This window comes from Rissa tridactyla, chromosome 5 (genome assembly GCF_028500815.1).
Source record: "Rissa tridactyla isolate bRisTri1 chromosome 5, bRisTri1.patW.cur.20221130, whole genome shotgun sequence".
In the NCBI taxonomy this organism is placed as follows: Eukaryota; Metazoa; Chordata; class Aves; order Charadriiformes; family Laridae; genus Rissa; species Rissa tridactyla.
Genome location: NC_071470.1, coordinates 31,499,244 through 31,526,622, shown reverse-complemented (window position 1 = coordinate 31,526,622; position 27,379 = coordinate 31,499,244). Strand labels below are relative to the sequence as shown.

The 27,379-nt window shown below is 40.1% G+C and overlaps 1 protein-coding gene across 10 annotated transcripts in view; it reads left to right on the top strand.

Moving 5' to 3' along the window:
* Positions 1-1,140: 1,140 nt before the first annotated feature.
* The window catches only part of SH3BP2 (SH3 domain binding protein 2), a 41,342-nt gene continuing 15,103 nt past the window's right edge, over positions 1,141-27,379 (top strand). For 2 of the 10 annotated variants that reach the window (XM_054201869.1, XM_054201867.1), the window contains exon 1: positions 21,260-23,066. In XM_054201869.1, the coding sequence (XP_054057844.1) occupies positions 22,957-23,066 (110 nt within the window). In that variant the 5' untranslated portion in view covers positions 21,260-22,956. The other 8 variants (XM_054201871.1, XM_054201870.1, XM_054201872.1 and 5 more) reach the window with 8 other exon arrangements.

Genomic DNA, 27,379 nt, shown 5'->3' with positions numbered 1-27,379 from the left:
ACCCAGGCTAACTCCGCAGTGCTCCTGGTAACAGCAGTAGGGCACTGAGGCACCCCAGCTCTTGCATGGGGAGCCAGCCTGTGTCCACATCAGACAGGCTGCGACTTACCCCTCTGCCTTCCCCAGACCTGACCTGGCCATTGCAGCAGCAGGGCCACACTGCTGCGGTCTGGCCAGACCCAAAGCAGCACCTCCACCTACTTCCCCATGGACACGGGACACTTGCAAATGATCCTCACCATTTGTAGATATGTTTACAACCTGCTTTCTCCCCACCCCTGGTGCCTGCCGGGCAGGGACCTGTGGCAGACCCTGGTGTCAGGCAGGTAAAACCTGATCCTACCAAGTCATGTCCTCCAGGGCCAAGACTTTTATCCCTGCAGAGTCCAGCGGAGGGCTACAAAGATGATCAAGGGAATGGAGCAACTCTCTTGTGAGGAAAGGCTGGGAGACCTGGGTCTGCTTAGCCTGGAGAAGACTGGGAGGGGATCTCATTGATGCTTATAAATTTCTAAAGGGTGGGTGTCAAGAGAATGGCACCAGACTCTTCTCAGTGGTGCCCAGTGACAGGACAAGGGGCAACAGACACAAACTGGAACATGGGAAATTCCATCTCAATATGAGGAAAAACTTGTTTAGTTTGAGGGTAAGGGAGACTGCAAGAGGCTGCCCGGAGAGACTGTGGAGTCTCCTTCCCTGGAGATATTCAAGACCCGCCTGGATGTGTTCCTGTCCAATCTGCTGTAGGTGACCCTGCTGTGGCTGAGGGGTGGACTAGATGATCTCCAAAGGTCCCTTCCAACCCCTACCATTCTGTCATTCTGTGATTCTATGATTAGACAGGCCCCAGGCAGTGCCCGTCGCCAACAGGTCCCATAAGGCCGCCGAGACTTTTCAGCACACATGGCCCTGACAGAGCCGAGCAGGGCCTACGGCCTTTCAACCGGGCCCTGGCACGGCACGGCACGGCACGGCACGGCACGGCACGGCACGGCAGCTCTCTCCGGAGCAAACGGCCGCCGCTTCGGCACGGCGCCGTACGGCTCGGCCCACTCCCCGCCCAGCCCTCCCCCGGCGGCCTCCGCCCCCCGGCAGGCCGAGGAGGGACGGCGCGGCCGTGGCTACCGGCAGCTCCCACCAGCGGCGGTGGGTGAGGGAGGCACCGCGGCAGGTGAAGGAAGGGGCGGGCGCTGGGCGCGGCGGCCGGGCTGCGGAGCGGGGATGAGCGGCTGGCGCGGCGGCTGCCGCTGGCGGAGCTGAGCTGAGTCGAGCCGAGCCGCGCCGCGTCTGAGGTAAGCGCCGTCTCCTCACGGGATCAGGCGGGGGCGTTCCCGCTCCCCCCCAGCCACCGCCAGCCCGCTCCACGCCGGCCAGCCGCTCCCTCACGGGGAGCCCGTGGGGGGAACGGGAACGCGGGCGGGAAGAGGCCTCGCCTGTGTCCGCGTCCCCCCCTCCCGGCTCAGCGCGGTGCCTCGGAGCGCCGGGGAACACCTCGGGCGTTGATGCGCTCGGGAGCGGCCGGTTTCCCTCGCGAGGGCTTTCTGGAAGCTTCCCCGGCCTCGGTCCGTCGGTGTCCCAGGGTACCGGGCAGCCCTCGCCGCCGCTGCGGGTAAGGCGCCGTTCCCGGCGCCCTAAGGGGAAGAGCGGGAGGGTGCCCGGTGTCCCCCCCGTCCCGTCCCGTGTGTTGACGCCTCCCGTGCGGTGCCGGAGGTGGGACGGGGTCGTTGTGACGGCGTGGGTCCGCCCGTGTGGGAAGGAAAGGCTCTTCAGGGGGAAAAAAGGAGAAGTGTAGGTGCTTTCCTTCAGGAGAAGGAGAAGATGGAGGAGCTGTGCTGTTTCCGCCCTTATGCTGAGCTGCAGCTTTGGTGTGGAGTCGTGAGCACTAGCAGTAATTTCCTAGCACGTTTCCAGTGATAATATAGATGTATGTTAAAGGATGAGGGAGGCAAGACCATTTAAAGATGACGTACAGAGTACAAGTGCATTTTTGACAGCATTTTCTTTAGCGTTGCTGTCTTCTTCAAGCCCCCTCAGCCCTGGAAGCCCCCTCATCCTTGTGTGTGCCACACTTTCACCTCTGTCTGGGTTTGAAGTTCCTGTTCTTTTACGGGTGTGGGCTCTGTGCAAGCAGTGTACTGTCCGTCTTGTGCCAGCAGACAGCAAGGACACCTGGCATGTGTTTGTTTAATTTGTCAGCTTTTTATCCCACAAGTCACCAGTGCAAATCGGCAGCAACTTAAGGATACCGCTATCCAGAGTGAATTGAGGAGGTGGATGAATGTTTCCCCCCCTGCCATTCCATCTGCTGAGACCTCTTTTCTTGGGTCTTGATGACACTAGCAAAGAATAAGTCAGTAGTGGGACTGAACTGGACTTGCACCTTGTCTAATTAGCAGACGGATGTCAATGAGCCTTCCCTACTGGTGTGGGTGCTCCGGCCGGCCGGTGCACAGGCGGGACTTCAGTTTCCTGTATGAAATTAGTTGCATTAAACTGCTATGTTTCCTACTGTGAAAACCAAATTTCCACTTTCATTCTGCTCTTAGTTTCTTAGGGGGTATGAACCAAATTCAGATCTGAATAATTATATACCTCTTCTGTTTATTTTAGTTGCATTTGTACAGGAAATATAGAGCTGGAGCCTCTGCAGTTTATTTCATTCACATGCCTCTTTCATGCTACAGACTAAAGCAGAATTAATTTGCTGTTTTTCTTTTAGGCATGTTTCTTTCCCTTCCTGTTACTGTATTTTGGAGCCATCTTGCTGTTGCAAGAGAGCTGATTAATAGATACCCCTTGCCAATATTCCATTACTGAGGAGTCAGTACTGGGTCAGCTTAGCGGTGGGTTAAATGGTGTTTCCTGTTTGTAATTTTTTTGTTCTAAAATCTCCCAGCTCTCTATTAACTTCTCCACAAAGCATGATAAACATGCTAAAACACCCAGAAAATAAAGAGCTTTTTTTGAAGTTATAAAGGAGGGAGATACAGAGATGCCAGTTCTGGAAAAGGTTTAAAGTTTTCAAACCAGTAAGAATGAATATACCAAGATAAATTCCTTCAGGCACCTCAGGCAGGGCTGTCTGAGTGGGAATTCCTGCGTTTGAGGCTGATCTGATCAGTTGACTGTGAATCTGTAAGCTCCTGCAGACAGATGAATCCCCTGTACTTCTAAGACCAGACTTCCAATCTATTATTGTTGTTAGAAAACTTAGTTAGCCTGTGAAAAAACAAACAAACAAGAAAACAAACCAACCACTAAACCCAAAACAGGGGGTGTGAAAAGTCTCCTCCTTCAATTTCTTACCTAAGCGGACATGGAGCAGTCCCCTTTGATGGGAAACCAAACATAGCAGCCACTTTAATGGATTCTAAGTAGAGAGGGAAATGCATGAAGAACTTTAACTTACTTTTCACAACACTAAAACTCAAACATGGATGACCAAAAGGCACATACGTATGTGCCATTTTACCTGTAGGAAAAGGGCTTTTGACACTCAAACCCTGGTGGCTACATTGTTTGCTCTTCATTTGGTGGCCCGTAGATTGTTAGTACATTTATTGCCGTGCATGACAGTACAGTAAGGTCACGGTAGTAGAGGGGTATGAGTTTCAGCTTGACAATATTGACTTAGGGTTGGTATATCTTCCAGTCTCTTTGGCATGAGATGTTAAGACAATGGGTAACTTATGCTTTCATCACATTATCCAGCAATTTCATAAGTTGTTTGGAATGTGCAGCCCTGCAAGTATTGTGTCAATTAATAGTTGCTGGCTTAAGCCTGATCTTAAAAGTACTTGCAGATGTAAGTAGCCCTATTATTTGTAAAACTGTTAGTTTGTTTTACTGTAGGATCAGGATCTTGGCTTATTACTTCTGTCAGACCGTGCAGGAAAGTTCCTACAAGCTCAGACTCTCAGCAGAATTGATAGATAGCTTTGTAAACAATGGTGAGGACTCATAACATTTCCAGGGGACTTCCAGAGTAAATTGGTTTTGTTTGTAATGGAAAGTATTGGTTGATACGGTGATACTTCCACAATGCGTTTCGTCTTCTGATGGGGATTTCTGAGGGAAGAGAGAAAATAACCTCCTGGATGACTGTTCCTCTCTTGTGTAGCTAAGCATTCTTCTGACCCTTTTTTAAGGTAAACTTATTCCGTGAAGGCATTTCACATTTCCTTTTGAACCTGTACTGTAGTGGAACAAACAGTGTCTGGAAAGGATCTGGGAGTCTGGAAATCAGAGGGACTTAAGGCAGCCTCAGAGGTAACCTGAGAGAGACGATACGTTTCGGTAAATATGATACTAAATGGAATGTGCATTTTTTACATCACACGTACATATGTCACTGTCTATTCCTCTAATATTTATGGACTGTTTTTAACTCTTCTATTAAACAACTCCTCTTCTACTCATCTTATGCTAGAACCTCTAAACAAGTTACGCCTTTTGGGATGTGTTGAGGAGAGAATTGAAGGGACTGAAGTTTTGATCAGTATAACTACGCTGAGTATCATTGTAAACTTCAAGGAATTATTTATCATGCTATATGTTACAAGCATATGTATCATTAGGTTGTTTGCTTAGGATAGATGATTAGACCATATAACAGAATTCTCAGTACGCCATACTTTTTAAGGCCAATATGCTGTCTCCACAGTATTTCTCCAAGACCTGAAGGTTTGGAGGTTTTTTTCAATCTTGCTTCTTCTCCCTAAAATCCTATGTTGAATTTCTTATGTCTTTGTTAAAAAGAAAGGGGGCTGAAGAGTCCACATTTCATTTAACACATGCAGGAATCTGAAAACTATTTTTTCTGAAGTAAGGGATGAATTTTAAACAGGGCAATAGTTAGGGAAGAATGCAGAGACGTGACTTCCTATGGAAAGAGACAGAAATGTTGTTCACCCCCTATCCCAGCATACCAGCGTAACTGAAATAATCTTATTTATTTTACTTGCATGCCAGCTCATTTCCAGTAATGACCAAGTTCTTATCTCTTCCAAGGTGGTGTTATTGTGATGGTTACACTTATCTGAGTATCTTTTGGCAGAACAATGTTTAAAGATGATGTACAGCGCAGTGAAGGAATTACAATCATTCAGAAATCAGATCTTGGCAATACTTATGTCTTCAGCTCCTGCAAACTTTGTTTTTGGGAGCAGAGAAGAGAACAGCTTGCGTGCCTGTTGTAAGGATTTCTGTTGTATCTTCCTGCTGCAGTCACAGGCTGTTTTAACTAGACTAATTCAGGGACACCTAATCTGTAGCTAGGGCTCTCTCTAAAGCAGTTCTGGCAAATTTTAGCTTGATGGAAAGTAGGCATTCTGGATCTGTCTCCTAAAAGAGTTGTAAAGAGCTGAGCTAGGTAGCTGGTGTGAATTAAGAAAATCTTTGGCTAAGTTTAGGAATAGCTGCTTGCTGGATTAAAAACTCAGTTGGAGTTTTACACAGGTAAAACTCCAAGAATCACGGAATGGTTTGGGTTAGAAGGGACCATAAATATCTTGTAGTTCTAACCCCCCCTGCCCTGGGCAGGGACACCTCCCACTAGACCAGGCAGCTCAAAGCCCCATCCAGCCTGGCCTTGAACACTTCCAGAGATGGGGCATCCACAGCTTCTCTGGGCAACCTGTTCCAGTGCCTCACCACCCTTGCAGTAAAGAATTTCTTCCTAATATCTAATCTAAATCTACCCTCTTAGGGAACTGCTATTTTCATCCTCTTTGTATTTGAAAATTCTCGCTGTTCAACTGGTTATGATTAAAGCTTCCTGGATTTTTATTTTATTTACTGGAAGTTATAACATTGACTGACAAACTGTACATCATTAACGGTGTATGATCAAGATCTTACAGGATCATGCTTCTATCCTAATGGAACAGTAGGTACATTTGATTCCTTAGGTCTCTTCTGTCTTCCTGGGAATGTATTTGTCTTCCCTCTTCCCAACTCCCCCACCCTTCTAGTATTAATGTGTCAAAGAAGGAACTTCCCAGTTCAAGCTAGCTTTGTATCCTTACATTTTTAAAAGGTAAACACTTTCTCCATAGTGAAATGCAACCACTCTACTGTGACTTATAAAAACATGGGATTTGGGTTTTGTCATTGTAGATCATTTTCTTGGATATGTTAGAGCAGGAAGACAGGAGTTTTGGGTTCTGGTCTTTATAGTGTGACTGACTCTAATTTATATAGGTGGTGATATTGTATATTGTAGTGTGTGGGCACTTAGGGATGACTGTGGTAATTCCTGGTAATTCCAAACGTATTTAGGTGACTACGGAGACTTTTATAGCATGGAAATGGCTTTCACTCTCTTGCTGAACATTTGGAAAACTTAATACCTGCAAATAGATTTGAGATCACTTTGCAAAAACTTTAGAGTGGTCCATGTAAACAGATTAGGATTGTTGTGGCTTGATGTAGTAGACATTGCAACTAAACTTTACTTATGTGTATGATATTATCTCCTCCTGACACATGCAAGTACAAAGGACTTGTGAATGTCGCTGTAAAACTCTTCATTGGTACTCTTGATTGTTTCAGTGCAGGGAATATACTACAACCCCCAAATAGGAAAGTTACCAAACATATTTAACCAAGGCTTTTATTTCATTATCCCTTCAGCTTTGCCATAAATAAGAGTACTAGGAGAAACGCGGATTTATGCCTTTAATCATGAACTTACCTGTAACGGCTCTTCAAACAGGAAATCTTTAATTCCAGATGGTTTCCTCAAAATATGAAACTGGAATTTATATTGAAACTCATATTTGAGCAACAACTGAGAAAGGTATCGGCCTTAATTTTATTTTTTTTTAAATCTGGTGGCCATGCTGAGTTATATTTAATTCTTTTGTGAGCACCAAACCCCTAAAATTTTAGAATTCTATTCTTTTTGGCAGGAAAACCAAAAAAATATGCAAAGGTCACGAATTAGGTCCCGAAGGAGAGGGACCTCATATATATTTTAAGCAAGTATTTATTATTCACTGTCCCTGTACTGTGTGTTTTAAGCCTTTCCTCTAATTGGAAGTTTAGCATGCTGTTTTAAAAAACCAGAAACTAAAATACCTCAGCATAGTAGCCGTAGCCTTAAAAGAAGCAAGACTCAAATTTAGTAGTCGGCCACATTCAGTACTTCTTAAATGTGATAAGCAAGGATGCCCTTGCATGGCTCTGGACACTTTTGCAGAATTGACAGTTCATCAAGTTATTTCACATCTCAGAGTTTGAATTCAGTTATGAGTTTCTGTATAGGTAGAGCATGATTTTTGCCGAGTAAAGGAGATAACTGTTTCACAGACTGGAGCAGCTGCCTTTTGTCATGTGGGTTGAGACTCACTATGTCAAGGTAGTTGTCCTTTCTTTAGTATGTTCACCTTCCTTTTGTTTGTTCACCATCTCTGCCCCTGTTGCCCCTATCCAGTAAGCGTACTGCTGTCTTTTTACTGTTTTCAGCATACCTATGAAAGTGGTAACAGTCTGTGGCCTGAGTCTTCAGGCAGAGATGGTGGGTTTTCATGGTTTTTTTTTTTCCTCATTTCTTTGTCAAAATTGCTGGCATGACAGAAAGACTGGAGATGCATCAACTATTTATCTTACCAATTATTTTTAACTATGCTGTGCAGCAGTACCACAATATGCTTTCCGTGTATATGGAGCAGTACTGCAATGATGCTAGGATTCAGGCACTGTATCAGTTTCAGTAGTGTTTCAGTGAGTTTAAACCCCACACTGACTGACTAGTGCTTCTAGGCAGTGGCTACTCACACCTAGAACAGAGGAGGAGCTGCAATATTTAGACCGTAAGTTTACTGATGGACCCGATTCTTATCATTGGCTATTAGTATTTTATGTTAACAGTTCATCTCCTGCCTTAGAGCTAATTTGTAAATTTCCAGCACCTTGACTTAACACTGATTACCAGGTTCCAGTTAAGTGATTAGTCCCAACTTGCTGTAGAAAAATAACCTGTGTTTTGGAGTTTGAATTATTTTCCTTATTCTTGCTTCTGGCAGTACCTGGAAAGAAAAGGCTGGGAGAGTCCAGTGGCACCAGTGTGCATGTCTGGAACTGTTGCTACCTCAGAGATCTTTGTTTGTCTAAGTGTTGACTAGAGGGAGAGATGATGGGAAGTGTGCTGCAAGACTCATCATGAAAGGTGATTTAGGCATAACTGAAACATGACTAAAAGCAAAAGATTTCTCAGGATTTTGAAGCGTATCCAAATAAACAAGAGGAGAGAGAATAGTCGAAGGAAGTAGGAAGATTTAGAATTCCTACGTTAGTACTTGTATGGTTAAAAAAATAAAAAAAACATACTGGGTGATAGAAATGTGGTCTGCACATATGAGTTTCCTTTCTGTTAGGAACAAGAATGTGAAATTAGATTTGCCTTCAGTGACCTCAACTCCATTGTTGCTGAGGGTAAACACACTTTTTCATTGTTCAGGTTAGCCAACCTGGAACTGCCAGCTGAACTGCATCTTTTGGTGTTATTCTGCTTTCACAGATGGAAATAAGGTCAGGTCTAGTTCAGCTGGCAGTCTTTCTATTTAGATGAACCGTGAACCTGTGCTGTGCAATTTAATAATTAATCCTTAAACAAAAGCAAGACTTAATTCTAAATGCTCTTAAATTGAGGTGACTTTAAATAACTATAGCTTCATCTTATTCTAGCATTGAGTTTTTCATTTAAAGATACGCAAAATAAGAACCAAGAACCCTTGGAGGAGGGGAATCTTACTTAACACGTCAGTTTCCACTTTCACATTCAGTTCTTCTCCAGACAAATGAGTTTCTTACTCTCAGGAGAGCTTTACTCTGCTGAAATCAGTCCCCAAGATGTCTTTATCTTTACTTATGCAGCACTTCAGGGCAGCATCTCAGATCATGAAACAGATTTTAGTAAGTGTAAAAGCGTGTGTAACTCATTTTCATTTTTCATGTAATAGCTGCTTAGTAACAAAAAAGGAAGAAGAGAGGTGGAAGTAGATGATGCTGTGAATACTTCGGTCTTGTCTGGTGAAATGTGGCTTGTAAGACACACCAAAAAAAAGTGGTTTTGTAGGAAGCTTTGTTTCCCCGTTCTATTTTTAACTTCAGCTACTGTAGAGATAGACATTAATCATCATTGTGGAAATGGTCATTTTTATAAATATTTGCATATTTTCCTATTAAATAAAAGGTAGTCTATTGAGGAGGGGAAAAAACAAAACTCATTTTGAGTTTGAGTGTCTCATGAACTATGATTTTTGAGGTTATACCTTGTTGAACCTATCAAAGTAGAAACTACATTTGATCTGCAGTTCCCTTTCAATGTCTGCATCTAAATTTTATACCAAGTTAAAATCTCTTTGACGTGGTCCTTCATCTCATGTTTTATTAGATCTCTTAAATTATTTTACAAAACTTACCATACTTCTTAATATTCTGACATAAGTTAGTGAAAATCTCGCTATGGTGTATCTGTAAAACTTGTTAAAACTCTTCTATAAAATAAAAAGCTTCAGTTTAAATGCCATATCCTTACAAATTTCACCTCAAAGTCTGCCTAGTTCCCCTTAATTTCAGGAGAAGTTGCTTGCATGTATCCAAGTGCTGAGGTTGGCATTCAAACCAGAATGTAGTTAACCTTGAGAGCTAGTTCCTGCAACCAAATTAGAGGCTTAAATTATTAGTCTCTAATCTTGTGACAACTCTACTAAAAAGAGTAAATCATTACCTTGATGTTGCTTAACGGTAATTCTATTACAACATGTCACATAATTGTTTGTTTCTCCTAGACCAAGATGGAACTTGTTATACATTCTGAAGATACTAAGTTCAGTGTGTTACAATTGGGAAACAGTTATTTCCTCAAGTGGGAGCGTCTCTTATCTCAGAGCACTGTGGTATGATCTTATTGCAGAGATGGTACAGGCTGCTGCTGAACATTTTTCTTTCATTACACACGCTCCTAAGCCTTTTGACAAGTCTAATAATCGCACTGTTTTGACCAAGGCTATGTATTGAAGTCAGCTTCTGGTATTTCCTTATACTAGTAAAGCTGTACACCTTGGATACATAGGGCTATGTAAGAGCTAGTCATCTTCCTTTTCATTGTTTTCTGTACCTTCCTGTAAGGATTAGCATTTTTTCTACTTTATGTCCTGATAGTGATGTAGAGAGAAATTTAGCACAAAGAAACCTAGGCTATGAGCCTATAGGTCCTATTGACAAATGAAAGCTTTATGATTAGCTGATTCAAGAACTGCCCTGATCTGTAAAGCTGACTAATCAAAATGAGGCACTTCCAGCTATGTTCAGGCAAAAGAGTGACCTGACTTGCACAGCTGCTGAGCATCTGCAGCTGTTAATTGCCTTTAATCGGTCAGGCTTAAACATTCAAGCTTTCCGCTGTAATTTTTCAGTCAGTTAATGAGACTCCACTATCATGCCAAGTAGGTATGTTTCCAAAGCACTGCACAGTTTTAAGTGGGAGGAGTGGGATTTGTGTATACAGATTTTTGTACGCACTGTATGGAGAAATAGGCTTTCTGCTGTCAAAGTGGGCATACCACCTGTAGGACCATGGGACAACCAGTCCTGTGCAGTCTCCATGGTTTGGTATGTAGGAGAGACTACTTACCTTTGATTTCTAACTGGAGACTTGCATTAGGACTGTAAATAAGTGAATATACTCAACAGAACACTGACCAGAAAGGGTTTTCTGAGAAGACAAAATACCCATTGCAGCAGTGGCAAACAAGTCTTGCTGTAAGAGTAGTGGTTCTCTTCCCCCTAAAGAGCTGGAGGAAGAAAACTACCTTGAAGAATACCAAGGGGATTATATGCAACAGAATTGTGACCCTAGATTTAGGAGAACTCAAATAATAAGATGATGTATAGTCTGGCCCAAATCTATTCCAGTCCCACCATCAATAAGCTCTGTGTGGGTGCTCTTACTCAGGCGTAAATTAAGCATGTCAGACTGCTGGAATTATGCTAGATAAATACTTGATGTCTGACTGTGCAGTGGGGGAGGGAGGGAAATTTGGAAGGGAAAGAGGAATATTTTAAATGTACTTTTCATGTTTCAACTTGAAACTTCATGTTTCAATAGGAGAAGAGCCTAACTATTCTCTAGCTACTAGAGGCAATTATTATATTTGTAGGAAGCTGTTACGGGAAGAACTCCCAGTGAAATTCTTTTTCCCCTCTGAACTCAAAGCCTCACTGAGTTATTTGCACACACACTTCCCCCTCCCCCCGCTGTCCTTATTTCTGTCCCTGGGCAAATATCACAGTTGTTGTGAGGATGGTTGTATGGTTGTAGTTCAAGAAGCCTCTGATACAAGTGTCTGAAGAGGCAAATTGAAGCATTATCAGAGGAATGTGTGAATTTTCTGAATCTCGCATCTTTAGCTTTGAGGTGCAGATAACCTTTCTAATAATGATGGAAACAATGCTGATAAGATGGAATACCCTATTTCCAAATGTACACAGTACTAAACGATATCAAAGTGATTAAGTCTGGAAACTATCTGCCATATTGGCACTGTGCCTCTGCTGCCACAGTGGCATGGCATCTCTACTCCCACAGTGGAGAGCAGTTGTTTCTGCTCCTCCCTGATGACTGGCAGCTTTTCTGCTCAGCAGAGCTGGCTGATGCTGTGTCTCTTTGGTCCTGGAGGAATAAGAGGGCTGCCGGGGGTAGAAGGGTATCTCGGTGTAAGAGAAGGGTGTCACAGTGCTGCTGGTGCCACCTTGTGTGCTTGCACTGTGGGATTCAACTCACCAGCAAATTGGGTTGGCAGGTGGCAAGGGATTAGTGACAAATCTGTTAATTACTAAAGATATACTAACCTCTGATTTAATGGGCTGCAACAATATCATGCTACTTAATACTTGGTAGCAGGAAGCTCATTGCTGGGCTATTGAACTGGGAGCTCGGTCTCTTACGGAGTTGGAGATCTTACTCCAAGGAAAGTGGCACTTGATTGACAGGCTTCATTTATTGAGAGAGTGACAAGCAGAAGGGATTTGCAGCAGTGTCTTTGCTATGAAATGTGGCAAATGGAAGTCGTTTTGCTTGAAACTCTTCACTTGGCAACTTTATACAATTCCCTTCTGTCCTGGAGTGTTCTTTCCCATTTTAGATAGCAAGGAGCAAATTAATTAGATGAGTAGGTCTATGCCTGTGGCATTTCTACCATTCTGGTCAACATGCTTAGTCATTTGACTGACACATTTTACTCATTCTCTGTCATTTTTGTAGTCCTAAGGAGATGATGATGAAAAGTGCATGGTTTAGTGGTTTAGGGAAAAGTGCAAAATGTAGTAGAATTTTGCTTTAAATGCACTTGCTGGTCTGTGTTAATTGAGAAGATATGTGGAAGAAATGCACCTCAGACATAAATTGGAAGTTGTGAAGTGTCCTGTTTTTTTACCAGTTGCAGTAGAGGTGTTGGCCAGTTTTCTTCTTATTGTTGGGCTTTTAGGTTTTTGAGCAGCTTACAAGTAAAGACCACATATGAACTTGGCCTTATACTCAGACATGAGTCCACACAAAAAGCAAATGCAAGCCTGATGTGTTCCTAATAATTCTGTACTAAGACCAAGATAAACTATATCACTATTTAAGCCTAATGTCCTAAGGTTTGATGGTTTTATGTTGCATATTTCAGCAGCATCACCTAGAAAAAGAAGAAAGAGCTTGTATTAGAATGAAGAGGATTAAGGATGGTGTTCTGTATAACTGCCAAAATATCAAAAGGGATGGTGAGTCTTGGAGAATACATTCCTTGTGATTTCTAACTGAACAGTTGTATCTCCAACAACATCAAATGAAAAAAATGATAAAGAAAATCTATATAGCATTCCAAACCAGCAAAAAATTCAAGGTTTAAGATTTCAGGGTATGCAGTACATAGCAAGAACTCCTTCAAGATCCATTGTGTATGCTTTAGTCTTAATACTTTCTAGTATTCTCTCTATCCTTTCTGACTTAAGGCTTATCTTTTCACATTCAGTTAAACTATAACTATTGCAGGCCTTGCACTCATCTATGACAGCTGCTGGTTCTGTGTTAGACTGCGTAGGAGAGGAAGCAGCACTGGAGCAATGGAAGTGAAGCACACTGATTTTGTTGTTACTTTCCTGTTGCCCATTTAAAAACAAAAACACCCAAGGAAAGTGTTTACTAATTGTTATTACAATTTTAAATGTCTTATCTGGACTTAAGAGGTAGAGAAGTCTTATTATGTCATACATAATCTTACGAATCTGATCAATTCGACTTATTCTTTTAAAAAATAGGTCCACTGAAGATTATTGAATGTGTAAGTTAATGTTTTTGCTACTTTTCTTTTTCCTTGTGGAGACAATCCACATGAGATCTTTGGAAGAGGAGCAACTACTGCTCTGATATCTTAATACTTGGTCTTGCTTAGATGCAAATAAAAATGGATGTAAAATAAAAAAAAATTTGGCACCATGTTATAGCTGGAGTAATACAGCTGCCGTCTGTTCTTCCAAGGAAAACAAAATAGCCATAAACGCAAAACTAGCATTGTTAATCAAAACTGTAGTAGTATGCCACTTCTTGTTAAAGGTAGTTCATTTCAAAGGATGGATTTTATTCATAAATACCCACGTGTTATGCTACATATATCATGTATACAGATATAGATGGAATATAACCTGAATAACAGAAAGTGGAAAGAGTCTGCAGTTTTATCTGAAACATGCTATTTTTCAGGGTGTGTCTTTGATAACCATAAGGATGCTTTTATTTCTCTGGCATGAGAAGACAAGGTGAATAACCAAATTGCTTCTTGTGATTTTCCTTTTTTAAAACATGATTCTTTGGAGTAAATACAATGTTTAGTCTATCAATGGTGTATCTCCATTGGTTTATCATATAAACTGTGAATGCTTTTGTGATTATATCAAAATCTTTGCTAACCTGTGTTAAAGTTAGAAATATTTTATAAAATTTTGTAGGCAAAATTTAAGTTTGAAGCATTGGGACTGTTAGGTTTTGATCTGATGGAGGTGTACATGACAGAAATTGAAAACTAACTCCATCATAATCTGGGAAATGTCTTTCATTAAAATAGTGGCTTACTAGTTAACATTAAATAACCAGAATGCTCTGAGAGATTGTCTGGAGGATACTTTCTGGAGGAAGGGGAGGCTTTTTGTTCGGAGTCTAATGCACTTCTAACACTTTCTAGCATGCCTCTAAAGCTGAGAGTTCTTTTCATGGCTGTAGATACTAACTATCTCAAAGTGTAGATGTGTATTACAAACACATGTTTTTAAGTGCAGTTTTTTAGAGGATGTTAAGTGTATCAGTCTGTATGGTTTCAAATGCTATATAAAATGTCACAAGACCATTATCTTTTTTTAAAGTATGAAGAAATGCACTTTCTTCCTTTAAGCTCAGCATTTGTAGACCTTTTTATTTTGTGGTGCCAGTAACACACACGATTCAATCAATGCGGCAGCGATATGTATGATCTGTCATTTGGCTTGGGTCTGGGTGAACTGTTGTTGTACTTACTATACAAAGATGTCAGGTTTGATTACTTAGGTTGAAACAAGACTAATCCCATTGACCCAAATTCCTCAATTTCCTTTGTGCAAGTGAAATCCAGCTTCAGCTCTTCATTGTGTACAACAAGTGACTCGTATTTAGAGAATACCTTTAGCGAATGCCTTAAGAATATCTAGGATGTGTACAGCAGGAAGATAATCTAAATATTGCAAAAGCTTCTGCTGGAAACATTATATGCTCCATATGTAAGGGTAAACTCGAATTTTATGGTGTACCAAAATTTGGAAATGAAAGAATGCTATATGGACTTCCTGGAGATAATGGCTGTTAGTTCTAGGCAGTGCACAAAACATAAGTTTTTGGATGTCATAAAGAAGAGTGCCATTATATCATAACCAGTTCATGTCCGTAAGCAATCTAGCTGCACTGTTTTGAAATAGCTTTTTAAAAAAATTTTTAAGAAAGAATGGTGCACGAAGGCAATGTATTCCTTGTAGCTCATGTTGCTAAGATTAGTAGGGTTGTTGGAGTTTATAACATATACCATTCCTTTAAGAACTGTATAGATATCAATTACATATTTATTTATTTTTAGTGCACGTAATAAATAAAGGTAAGTTTTGTAGGTGAAAAGTCAATGAGGCCAGGAGTTAGCCAAATGTTCTTTGGACCAGCTTTGATGTGACCATAAGACTGGAAAGAATAGACAATGCTATTAGATGTTTAAAAAAGGATTTGGAAAGAAGCAAGTTCTCTAAGATAGATTAACATGATGCCAAGAAGCATCTTAAAATTAAAGGAGGGGAGGGAGGGGAAAAGGGGGGGGAAATAATCGAACTGGACTGTAGAGTGTATGTAAAAGAATTCCAGGCTTCTAGATTCAAACTTTAGCTGGAATAAGTCATTATGTCTTAAGTTAAAAAAGAAAAGTCAGTGGGAAGGAAACGGAAATATCTTTTAAAGTGAATGCTCCAGTTTACAAATTCTTATCTCTTATTTTTTGATAACTTGATGAGACAATAGGGATGGGATGCATGGAGTCGGATCTGAGGTGTAAGAACTGGATAAAGATACAGAATATTCTTGCAGCTCAGAGGCTTACTGGTGTCATTTGAAGTGACAGAGTCTGAGATCTTGGAGTCTGAGATGGATTTCTGTATTCCCATATTCTCAATCACTGTGCACTAAACTAGATGCACTACAGCATTTTTCATTTGGGTTTTTTTTTTCCCCTCCTCTGAAATATTAATGATCACCAGGGCCTTTTAGCAGGGATAGGACAAGGGGTAATAGCTTTAAACTAGAAGAGGGAAGATTTAGACTAGGTATAGGGAACAAATTTTTTTTAATGAGGGTGGTGAAACACTGGAACAGATTGCTCAGGGAGGTGGTAGATGCCCCATCTCTGCAAACAGTCAAGGTCAGGGTGGATGGGGCTCTGAGCAACCTGATCCAGTTGAAGATGTCCCTGCTTGTGCAGGGTCATTGGACTAGATGATGTTTAGAGGTCCCTTCCAACCCAAACTACTCTATGATTCTATTCTATGAGCATTCCAGGGAGGGTTTTCATTTACGTGTGCAGTACCACTAAATCCATTCTCATTATCTTTAGTTTTCTGAAGTCTTTTTCCCAGTGTGAACGAGTTAATCCTTATAAAGGCTTTTGTAAGAGTATACGTCTTGACTTTCAAGACAGGTCAGAAAAGGAGATGATTTGAAGAGAAGAGTTAAGCGACGTCGAAATCAGATGGAAAGCGAGGATCTAGAACTTGTATTTTAGCTTCTTGCCTTTGGCCTATCTTACTGTCAGGTGTTTCTTACTCTTCTAGTATGTTGTGGGGTTTTTGTACCTCTCGTGAAACCTTTCTGCAACCTTCATTGACACTATACCAGAATATATTTGATTAGGCAAACTGCGATCCGTGTTGTAAAATAAGAACAATGTCATTCTTCAGGTCTTATGAAGTATTGTGTATGAATGTCTTCTGTACTTGAAAATAGACCTCCAAAAGTGAACTCACTTTTGAACGTAGCTCTACAGCTTTGGAGGCGTAGACCAATGTTGGGATAATCCTTGCTTTTGGAGTTCATTTAAACAAGAGGGATCTAAGGAGGAATACGTTTTTGTTTTTTTTTTCCTTTTGGTCATGTTTCTGAAGAAAATAGTGATTTCTGTAAAAGAAACGATAATTTCGAATGGCATTGTCCAAATTGTCTTGTAGAAGAAGCCCCTTGCACGTGATTTATATATTTTCAGGGTTAAGTGATAGGAAATGACTGTTCCCTCTCGTGTCCTCCAAATTAAATTGTTTGTGTACTGCTGTCTTTCTGGCACGGCCTTGCAGTGTACATTTGTTTCAAAATTAAAATCTTGACCTAAAATACCAACTGCATGTGATCTGGTGGTTACAATTAAATTCAGCTTTTGTAGAAAGTAAGCATGAACTTGCAGAGATTCTTCTTTCCAGTGTATGTGCTCCTTTTATTTTTTTTTTTATTTTTTTAAAAAAGTAGTATTTATCTAAGTGATGAAATACTGTAGCCTTAAATCCTGGTTATTTTAATCCTTGTTCCTACCTGTTTCAGTCCTTTGATTTTAGTGTTTTGGGTGGTTGGAGGTGAGAGTGGCGAAATACTTACGCCTTTCTTATGCCTATCCTTTAGAGAAGTCCCTAATGTGGTTTAAAAGGGAACAGTCGTTGGAATCAGAATAAGGAAACCTTGTTTCTGGTACACCTACTTGGGTGCATGAGATTTTAAGCACAAGGAGCTTCGAAGTTGTTGGAGGTGGGGGCTGTCCATTGGCAATACAATTAGAAGTTGGGCCTTCTAATTCTATAAATTACACTTGCATGGTTATTAGCTTTAGCTTATTTGAGATTCTAGTTCCTAGTCAGAGTTTCCAAGTATGAGAAGAGCAAACTCTGAGATGCTTCACTGCATCACTAAGAAACCGGCACCATCTACTGTGTAATACAGCAGTGAAGTATAGAGTGAGTCTTTGCGGTTACACTTTGTCTTTAAATTGTATCACTAGTCTCTTTACAAGCAAAATAAAAATAGGAAATATTTGTCTCATTTTGTTTTCCCAGGGTCTGACAGAAGTTGAACTTCCTCTTCAGTGCTGGCTGCAGCCATTTGCCTGCAAAGGTATGTTTCTTTAAATATTAAGGTTACTGCAGTCCACCAGAAGAGGGGCACGCAAGCTTGAAGGGCTCACAGATGACATGACCAAATGCTTCCTCTAAACCAGGGCTTGTTGAATTTCTTTAGTATTCAATAAGTGGTTTGTTATCAGGGTTAGCAATAGAGTTTAAAAACTTACTTATTGCAGTTTTTTGCTGATAGACATTCAAAAGGACTTTATCTATAAGCTTTATGCATTTTTGTCGTTTTTAATATCTTGATGCAGGAATGTTTTAAAATTACTTATGTTCAGTAATTTTTCTGTTGACTTGCATATACACTTACACGAAATACTCTTTTTTAACTGACAATAATAGTTAGTGTTGGACCTAAGTTTCGTTAGTCTTGTAAAAGCACAATGTACAATGAACTGATGGATGTGTATGTCTTGCCAAAATGCTTTTATATCAGAAGTGGTAGAAAATTATGAACACAAGTGTAGGGCTCTAAGGTGGGTTTTTCACCTTTCTTCTTTTTTTCACTTGGACTCTTGATGTTCTTTAAATTGATTTAAGTAAAATTCTACAAAAACAGAAAAAAACATTTCCTAACAACAGACTTAACTTCATATAGCAAGAGGTCTGCTGGTTAAGTGTACCTATCACATGTCCTTTATAATCAGTAATGGATATTTGACTCCCTCTTGTAAATTTCTAAGAACCTTTATTTAGGTGTTGCTTTTACTAAATGCCAATGGTCTGCCACCTTAAATGGTTAAAGGTGTTTTGACCTGTAAGTAGAAATTATTTCTGTGGTCCAGCAGTGCTTCCTAAATTATCAATTATGAATACATTAGTGATAGAATTGTATGCAGTTTATCACAAACCAGCCTGGCAGCAAAATTGTTTCAACTCTAATATTTTGGAATCAAAAACTTCTTCCAAGGGAATAAATAATTTGTGGAAACTCCCACTCTAAGCGTCTGTGTGTATTTGGGGGAACTCCCTTTGCAGCTGCCTGCAGCACAACTGCCTGCAGGAATAGGACTTTGGCAATCATGTTTGTACTTCTGCTCAGTTACGTGATTTTTTTCTGGCTGTGGTCTTGTTTAAATTGTTCTACAAGCACTGATGAAAGATAGCAGTTAATCATAACCGTAGCTGCATTTACAGTCATTTTTACAAGGACCTTGGATATAGGTAACAGTTAAAAGGAACAAAGAGCTTGTCCATCTGGTTTGAATAATAAACTAAATGGAAGTCTTGCCTCGGTAATGTGTCTTTGAATTTATTTTGAAGAAACACAATAAGCAGCAAAAATGTTTAAGCACTTGCCTTCTATTTTAAGTGTTACTTATACCAGGCGTTACTGGTATGGTGGGACTGGCGTAGACTTGACACATAGTTAACCTGCTGGGTGAATGCTCCTTTGTGGTTTTGAAGAGCATTTTGATTCAGTAGATAAACTTAACTTGAAAAGCTACTCATAACAAAATTGCCAACACAGAAAATTATGTTAGGATAGCTGTACTGATTTTAATTCAATCCTTATTTACATCAGTATTAAGTCTTAGGTTATTTTTCAAGGTGAGCTGATGTAAGAGAGTCTGTTAAATGATAATATACTGAGAGTTTGCAGAAGGTTCTTCTCTTCCAGCTGTACAGTGTAACTTGATTTTTTACAAGCTGTGCTTATACCGCAGATACTTTGTGGCTGTCTTTTCGTCTATAGACATTTGAGCAATATCTGACATTAATGATATCCCAAAATCAAAGTTAGTGTATCATCTTCTAGGACTTGTGCCAAGTTGTTTTGTGAAACAACCAAAAAAAGTTACAACTTTGCTTTAAAATTGACACACTCTTTCTCTGAAGTTCCAAGCCGACAGTATGTCCATAGATGTTCACAGCTTAAGAGCAGTGGGATATAAATAGAAACTCAGAAGCTTTTCGACCTGTGTTTCTCAGATTTAGATTGAGTATATGTTATCAAGGCTTCAGCTACTGTCTTTAATATATATAACTAAATAAGTAAATACATTATTAAGGCTTCTTCAGCTCTTCCTAAGTAAGTTGAATGATGGAATGATAGTTGAAATTTAAATAATATGAATACTTTTGTTATTGAAAGAGGATTTTTGGAAATTCTGGCCTCATTTCTCCCCTTTGTTCCTGATTACTTATTATTATTTTTTAATTATTATTCTGCAGGTCACCCAGCAGAAGTAATTCTGATGCATGATTATTCACGCTTTAACAGGACTGCCTTATCTAGCAGATGAAGGATTCAGGCGAGTAATTTACAGTTGCTCTTTTACAACCTGCAGTTGTGGAGTATACAGTTGATAGATACGTCATCTCTCGATAGAGTGGATGTGTTTCCACTGCGATCTAGAAACTTTGGACTAAACTAGTTTGGTAGAATTAATAAAATAGTAAAACTCATAATAATCTGCTCATGATTTAAACTCATTAAAGTCAGTAAAACTAACAGAATGTGGCCTTCTTTAATGCCTTACTATACTGTAGGCTTTTATGGAAATATATAATGTATGAACTCTTAAGTTATTCTGAGGGGAACTTGACTACTGAGCTGACTACTTGCTGCAACTCAAGGAAAGTGTTTTTTACGCTATTTCAATTTTTTTTTGTTGCTTTGTTAATTTTTCTGCCTTGCCTATTGCTGTGCTCTTCTTGTGCTGCTTTTATTTACAGTCCATTCTTGCAGTTTCCTGTAAATTGGTAGCAAGAGGAAGCTCTCTTGTTGCAGACACAGCTCAACCCGTCAGCTAGACTAGTGAACTTTTACTGGCAAGGACAGCACATAGTGCTAGAGATATATTTTATTGCTCTTGCTTTCCATTACATAAAGATAAGTAGGACTGCTTTTGACTGGGAGCAAGAGCTGTTCCTAACAATGGCAGAGATGATTGGCAGACTTCCTCAGACAGTGACTGGGCTGGAATGAAATCCAAATGTTGGCTTCTGATGCTTTGGTTCTTCCTATTAAAGCTATCTGAGTGAAATCTCACAAAGTTAAAGAAATGAAGTTAACTCCTTTTGACTGAAATTCTCCCAAGGCTAGCTTGGTGCAAGGCTGCTTCTCACCACTGATTTTGTGGGGACAAATGAAGGTTAGTGGTCTGAAAACCGTATACCAGAGTTCTTTGCCAAACTGAACTTTGCGTTGTGAAGAAGGATAAATTTAATACTCTTTCACTTCTCTGACAGACATGTTAATCAAATCCATAAAGACTTCCTGTTTCTTCAGACTCCTTATTTGCAATTTTGAAACACAACCCTTCTGATTAATGTTTGGGCTAGAGAGTTAAGCCGAATTTTCATCCTTCCAAAACTATGAAACATCTAATTTATTTTTTTGTTGTTGTTCCTCAGTGGAACACCGGCTTGTGTGCATGCATGTGTGAAATGGCTTCTGTTCCAACTCTGTGACCATTCTGGCAGTGCTGGAAATCACCGGAAAAATCAAAAGGGGATCTTGGAACTTGAAATGAAAAAGTCTGTATTTCTGAGTGCTTAAGTGAAGAATGGGAGAGGACAGCATCAGAAAGGTTAAAGTGGGAAAGCTGTATTTCAGGAACATGCATTGGATAAATGAGACATAATTAAAATGAGACTGTTGAGGCCAAAGAGCATGGTACTATAGTTGTGGATTTTGGAGGGGAAAACCAAGACTTAGGTGTGTCACACCAGAACAGGGAAAGAGGAACCAAATTTTTTTTTTTTTTCTCCAGTGTTACATATACTGAAATGGTGTCATTTTGGTTGTAGCTTCATTACTGAGGTAGAGATACAGATTGCAAAGATGGTGATGCAAACTTAGAAGAGTCTGCGTAGATAGCAGAGGAGGAAAGATAACTGGGGGAGGAAAGATTGCCTTAAAGCATTGTGTGTTAATGCTTGAAGTCTAGATTGGTAACTGATAATTGTAGCAGATAAAGCAAGTGATTTTTAATTCACAAACTGCTGAAACATAGTCCTCTATGTCATTTCTGTGTGAAAAATCTGTTAATTAAGCCACTGAGAGAACTGGGTATTGATTCTTATTAAATAGCACTGGGGTTTTGTGTTGATATGCTGATCCTTTTAGCTAACAACAGGTGTTATTTGTGGTTTGCTTCCATAAACCATATTTATGGTTTGCTTCCCCTTCCTATATAGCCTGGCTATGGAAGGAGTGCAAATGGGTGCCCTATGGTGAAGACAATTGAATTTCTAGCCGAAACAGCCATGGCCAGTATCTGAAATGTTATTTTCTTCTGTGCTTTGGTTGTTGGGTAGTTTGCAAAGAGAAAAGACATTATATAGAAACTTCTGCCTTCTATTTTGGAGTACAAATTCGTGTCCATTTTACGAAAAAAATATGTGAAGTAAGCTTTCCTTGGCATATTCGTGTATGTAGGTTTTGTCCGTCATTCTGAAACTTGCTGGGTGTTTTTGTCTTACTTGAACTTTCTACTCCAGGGTGTTAGTTAATTCCAGACAAAGTCAGTGAAACAGTTGAATTGTTTAAAGAGCTCCAGATGAAAATAAGCATACAACAATGGTATTTATTCATCATCAGTTGGTGATACTTGTCCTGTAGAATAGTTGCCCTTGTGTTGTGAGCCTCTTGGATTCAAATTTTTTTGTCTTTTATGGTTTGCGTAGCGTCAAATGCACAGGCAAGACTTGCTCTAAAGCATGTATATGCTGCATAATCTTTCAAAATTTCTTGGGTTGAAGAGAGGAGGACAAGCTCCAGCTACAGGAGAGAAGAGAGATGAAATATTTATCGTAGTTCTGTGTTGCAGTTCCAGTACCTGAAGCACAGGCTCTTCAGAAGCACAGGCAGCATTTCTAAGCTGCCGGTGTGAGAGCCTGAGTACACTGTAAGAAGAAAAGGGCTGCTTTCTTTTTCTCCCAAGGAAAAGTAGTTGATTGAAAGGTGAGGAGGAAGCAAGTGAGGACTGGAAAATCCCCTCTGCTTTCTGGCTTTCCCTCTGACAGAGGTTTGAGGTATGCAGGGTTTGATTTATAACCTCTCTGGGAAGTTGGGAAATCTGACCAAGATACTGCTGCCCACTAACACTGGGGGAAACAGGAAGTAACAAAGGAAACAAGTCATTGCCTAGGCGTCCCTTTTGGCCGCAGCGCAGATGCACAAGCAGTTGGGGCAGGGTTTCTTTTCCTTTTGTGTGTTGAGCATACAGCAGCTATTGCAGTCACTCTCAACCTTATAATACACAGAACGGGGAGAAGTGCAGAGATGTTCCTGTCATGCCTGAGAGGGATCATAAGTTATTAATGGCTTGGTCATCACAAAGGAAACAATCATTCGGTGAAACTGTCAGCAGAAAAACTATGTGTCGATCAGGCATGGTCACCAGGTTAGTGCATGTTTGTGGCTTGTATTTTTGTCATCTTTTCTCTTTTAGGTAAACAGCAGGCTAAAACCAAGAGTAGAGTATTGTATCTGGGGTCAAATACTTTTAACTCATGCAGAAAATTCAAGAGCAAAGAATTGAAGGGGGCAGAGATGAGGCGACTGTTAGTTGAAAATGTTTGCCAGAAAAGAAAAGGAAGTTGAAGCAAGTTACTGACTAAACTTACTTACAACAGTGTGTCTCAGTTGAGCTTAGTTCTCTGTTCTCTGTCTTGTAAAATTTATTTGACTTTACAGTGTTTGTAGTGTGCTATTAATCCTTTTGAGAGACTATTGTGAAAGGGACTGCTAGAAGTATTGAGAAATGGAATGTGTAACCAAAGAAGTAGGCGAGATATGGAAGAGTATTGCAGAAATACTAGAGAATGTTTAATAAATGGAAAAGAGATCCAAAAACTTTGCAGAAAGCAGTTTTAAGAACAGATGGTAAATGTTTAGATGGTTGACTTGGAGTACTAGTTTTTGTTCGGAACTGTTGAGAGCACATTGGGGAAGCTTTTATTTTACAGTTTTGCTGTGTGAAATGCTGCCTCATTTTTGGTTAAGCCTTTTGTAGAGACTGAAACTTAAGTCTCCCTCTGCATTATATGAGGAATGCATTAATTTCTGTAAGTTATATATGTAATGTTTTATGTAAGTTACATATTCAGAAGGAAACTAGCCTCTTGCTTTGTTAGGTTTTACTTTCAAAATAGAATTTAAAGACTAGAAGTTATGAGATATTATGGCATTTATAAAGTTCAGACTTAATTGGCATAGAGATACTTGTTACAAACTCAAATCAGGTTTAATTTTTATACTGCAACTTTGGAGGCTGCTTTTTATTTGTTTTCAGCATGACCAAAGTGGGCTCCAGGACACGCCATAAATATTATTATAACAAGTGAGAATTTTAATATAGCTCTTGGCAGCTGTAGTTTCAGAGATGAGGGTAATGTGTTTTTAGCCTATATACTGCAAGATGTGGAGATGATTACATCTGCCATATGTTCTGCTGAAGTTAAGCAAAAACTGAGGACTCATGGCTATTCCAGGATGCAATCCTTACTTGAATCAGCTTGTATTTGCTTTAATTGGGCTGAACGTCAAGAGCTCTTAAGGCCAAAATGGGTAAGTTTTCTTCTGTAATGTAATCCAGATTTTTAATGTGGCAGATTTTTTTTATTTTCACCCGTGGATGGACTTTTAAGCCAGTAAAGTAATGCCGTAGCCTCCAATCTAGCTATTCTATAAACAGTGACTGAGGGAATAGGTTAAAATTACTTCACAGGTGTATACATTTGCATAGGCAGAAGTCTGCTCTCCATTTGGAGTTTGAGCTTGTTAACAGTATTGTTATGATTCAGAAGAAACTTCTGCATCAGAATGGCATTATCTAGATTACATGATGAGGTGTGTTTTTTCACATTTTTTCATGCTGTTGTAGTTTTCGTGGTACTTTAAAATAAAAACCAGCTCATTGTGATAGGTGTTTGAGAAAAGTGTACTCATATGATAGGCTTGGACTGACTTTATTGATACATTAAAAATACACTGCAAATTGATTTGGCTTTTAGTCTGTCAGACCAGTTTGTATGTATGAGGTAATTACTGTTGTAATTGTATAAGCTCTGTTACCATGCTCGAGAGTGCTAATCGTATTGTTCTGTCCTTCCGAAAGTACTGTTGAATGATGAAGCAAGTCCTGTAAACTGTTGTTCCACCATTTCTCCTAATACACTGTAAGACTTATCATCTCCCTCACAGGCATAGAATTGTTGTGGGGATCGTTTGAGAAATAAAGTGATGCAAGGCCTTTCGCTGTCTGCTGCCATCCTCTTCTGGTTCAGAGGGTTCAGAGTTCAGTGCTGTTTCAGTGGGGGAGAAGGTTGATTCCAGAGCCGCTTGATAATGGATTTTGGGGCTCAGTGGAGAACTTAAAAATATGCATCTAGTCCCTTGGTGAGTGGGAAGAAGAATAAAGTGTGTAGCTATTACTGGGAGCTTGCACAAAACAATGCATGAGTAATGTCACCTTCTTTTTGAAAGAGAGGACTGGCATCGGAAAGAGAGCAGGGCTTGGCTCTGGTTGCCCTTAGTGGGCCCTTTCTCTTAACTTCCTTGTCAGCTCCAAGGGAGAGACTATGCTTATTCACCTGGGATGGGAATGTGTAGTAAGGTCTTTGGCTTGTAGTGCAAGAATGTAACTGCATAAGAAACAACTTGGAGATATCTTTCTGTTCTTAATGGTCACAAAGCTAACAGGCTCTACAGTGACATCAGTGCTTGCTATCGATCTGTTCTTCATGTAATGGATTAAAAAAATTATAAGAAGAATATCAAGAGTGGAAGGAACCATTTCAGTGAGCTAAAGGCAACCATATTGTAGATGCTAAGACCAGAAAAATCTTGTAAGAGCATCCATTTTTCCTTCCTCCCACCCTTACAATTAAGATCTTGTGATTACATTGTTTTGACAGCTTTGTCCCAGCAGCTTGATGCAAAATAGCATGTAGTGTCATTCCAGGATTGTTTTGTATTGTTAAGAAAAGAAGAAAAATCTGTTTGGGACTAGATTGAAAGTACTTAAATGGATTTAGAAGCTGAACTCAACCATTTCAATTCAGAATACCAAAGTCCTCCCTACATGTCTGCAAATGACAGTGCTTGAGGAGCCTACAGATGTGATAGGGGGTGCTATAAGCCACAATGAGATCCAGAAAATAGGCATATCAGCCTCTAAATCTATTGAAAAGCTTGGTATGATTAGGTGGGCTCTTAAGCTCATATAATGTGTACTGGGTTGCATGGAGTTCAGCCAAATGCCCTTTTATTTACTTTGCTGGGATGGGGAAGTTCTGAGGCTTGGTCTCTGTTCTCAGGACTGTTTTCTGAGTCGTCAAAAGTAAGAAATGATCGTGAATAGAGGAAGCAGAACCTGATACTCTCCTTCCCCCTCAGTTAAATCCTGTAGTCATCACACTGTAAAACTGGATTTCCCCCCCCTCCCCCCCCAGCTCCTCTCCTTCCATGACTTACTTAACTTGTCTATTTTTCTGTCTCCCTGATATTCTGGCTTTTCAGGGGGAGGAGAAAGTGCCCCATCCAGGCATGCTTTAGTGAATAGTCTAACTAGTCTATTCCTGTACAGAAGGCCAACATGACCTAGTCAAATATTTCTGTTTTCTGTATTGACCTAGGGCGGGATACCCTTGTCCCCAGTGTTTGTCATTGGCTTCCTGGAAATCTCAGCCTGATGATTGTTTTGGATAACCTCTCTGAGACATTTAACTCTGCCTATTCTGATATGTTTTCAACCTAAATACAGTATTAAAAGAGTTTCACATCAAAGGCTAGGTGCTTAAGTCCTTTCTTGTTCTGTTTTTTGTAGTAAAATGACACAGGATTTGAAGACCCATGATGAATCTGAAATTGTTGGATGGTATTGAGACTAATGTTAGAGATTGATCAAGAAAACTGAAATCAGAGTATATTTGTCTTAATAAAAAGGTTCTGTTTTTACTTAATCTTTTTCCTGAATGTAGCTAGAAACAGACTTGAATACCTTAATAATGGATTAATTTCTAGTGTTTGAATGTCGATGTGCCTGTTCTTAAAATAAAAATTTAGCCCAGGGCCTGCCTTTGCAGTCATTTCAAGGAAATCATGCTTAGCAGTACTGCAGTGTGGTTTGGTGTTAGCAGCCAGCTGGTTAACGGTCTCCATTTCCCTCACTTTGACTTTTCTGCAAGATGCGGAGAAATAATTTGAAGGATCCTTTCCCCCCCCGCCTCCTTTTTTTTGGGGGGGGAAGTTACTTTTCTTACTATTTTTTTTTAATTCTTAAAGGCTTAAAATATCTGTGTGTAGCCACTTCTTGGACCTGTTAACATATTACTGTTGCTAGAAATTTCATTGTGGGAGAGGAGGAGGAAGGAACAACTCAGATTGGAAAGATCTCAATCATGTAATAAGAACACAGAGGAAATAGCAGAAGGAAGGATACAGCAGAATACAACGGAAGTAATTTACCTTTGGTGGGCAGGAAGGTCCTGGTGGAAAACTGGGAACCGTGGTACCTTGCAGTGTCTGCTGTGAGAACCTTTCTAGGGCCTTAGATCCTATCTTCTCTGCTTGTGCCTGTTTTATAACACTAAACACTAGTGTTTTATAACACTCTAAAACCTAATATTTGTGATTAGATTTTCTAGGTTGCCTAGAGTCTTTAATTGAATTTAAACTCTCATGGTAGAAAATGTTAGTCATTTCCACCCCTTC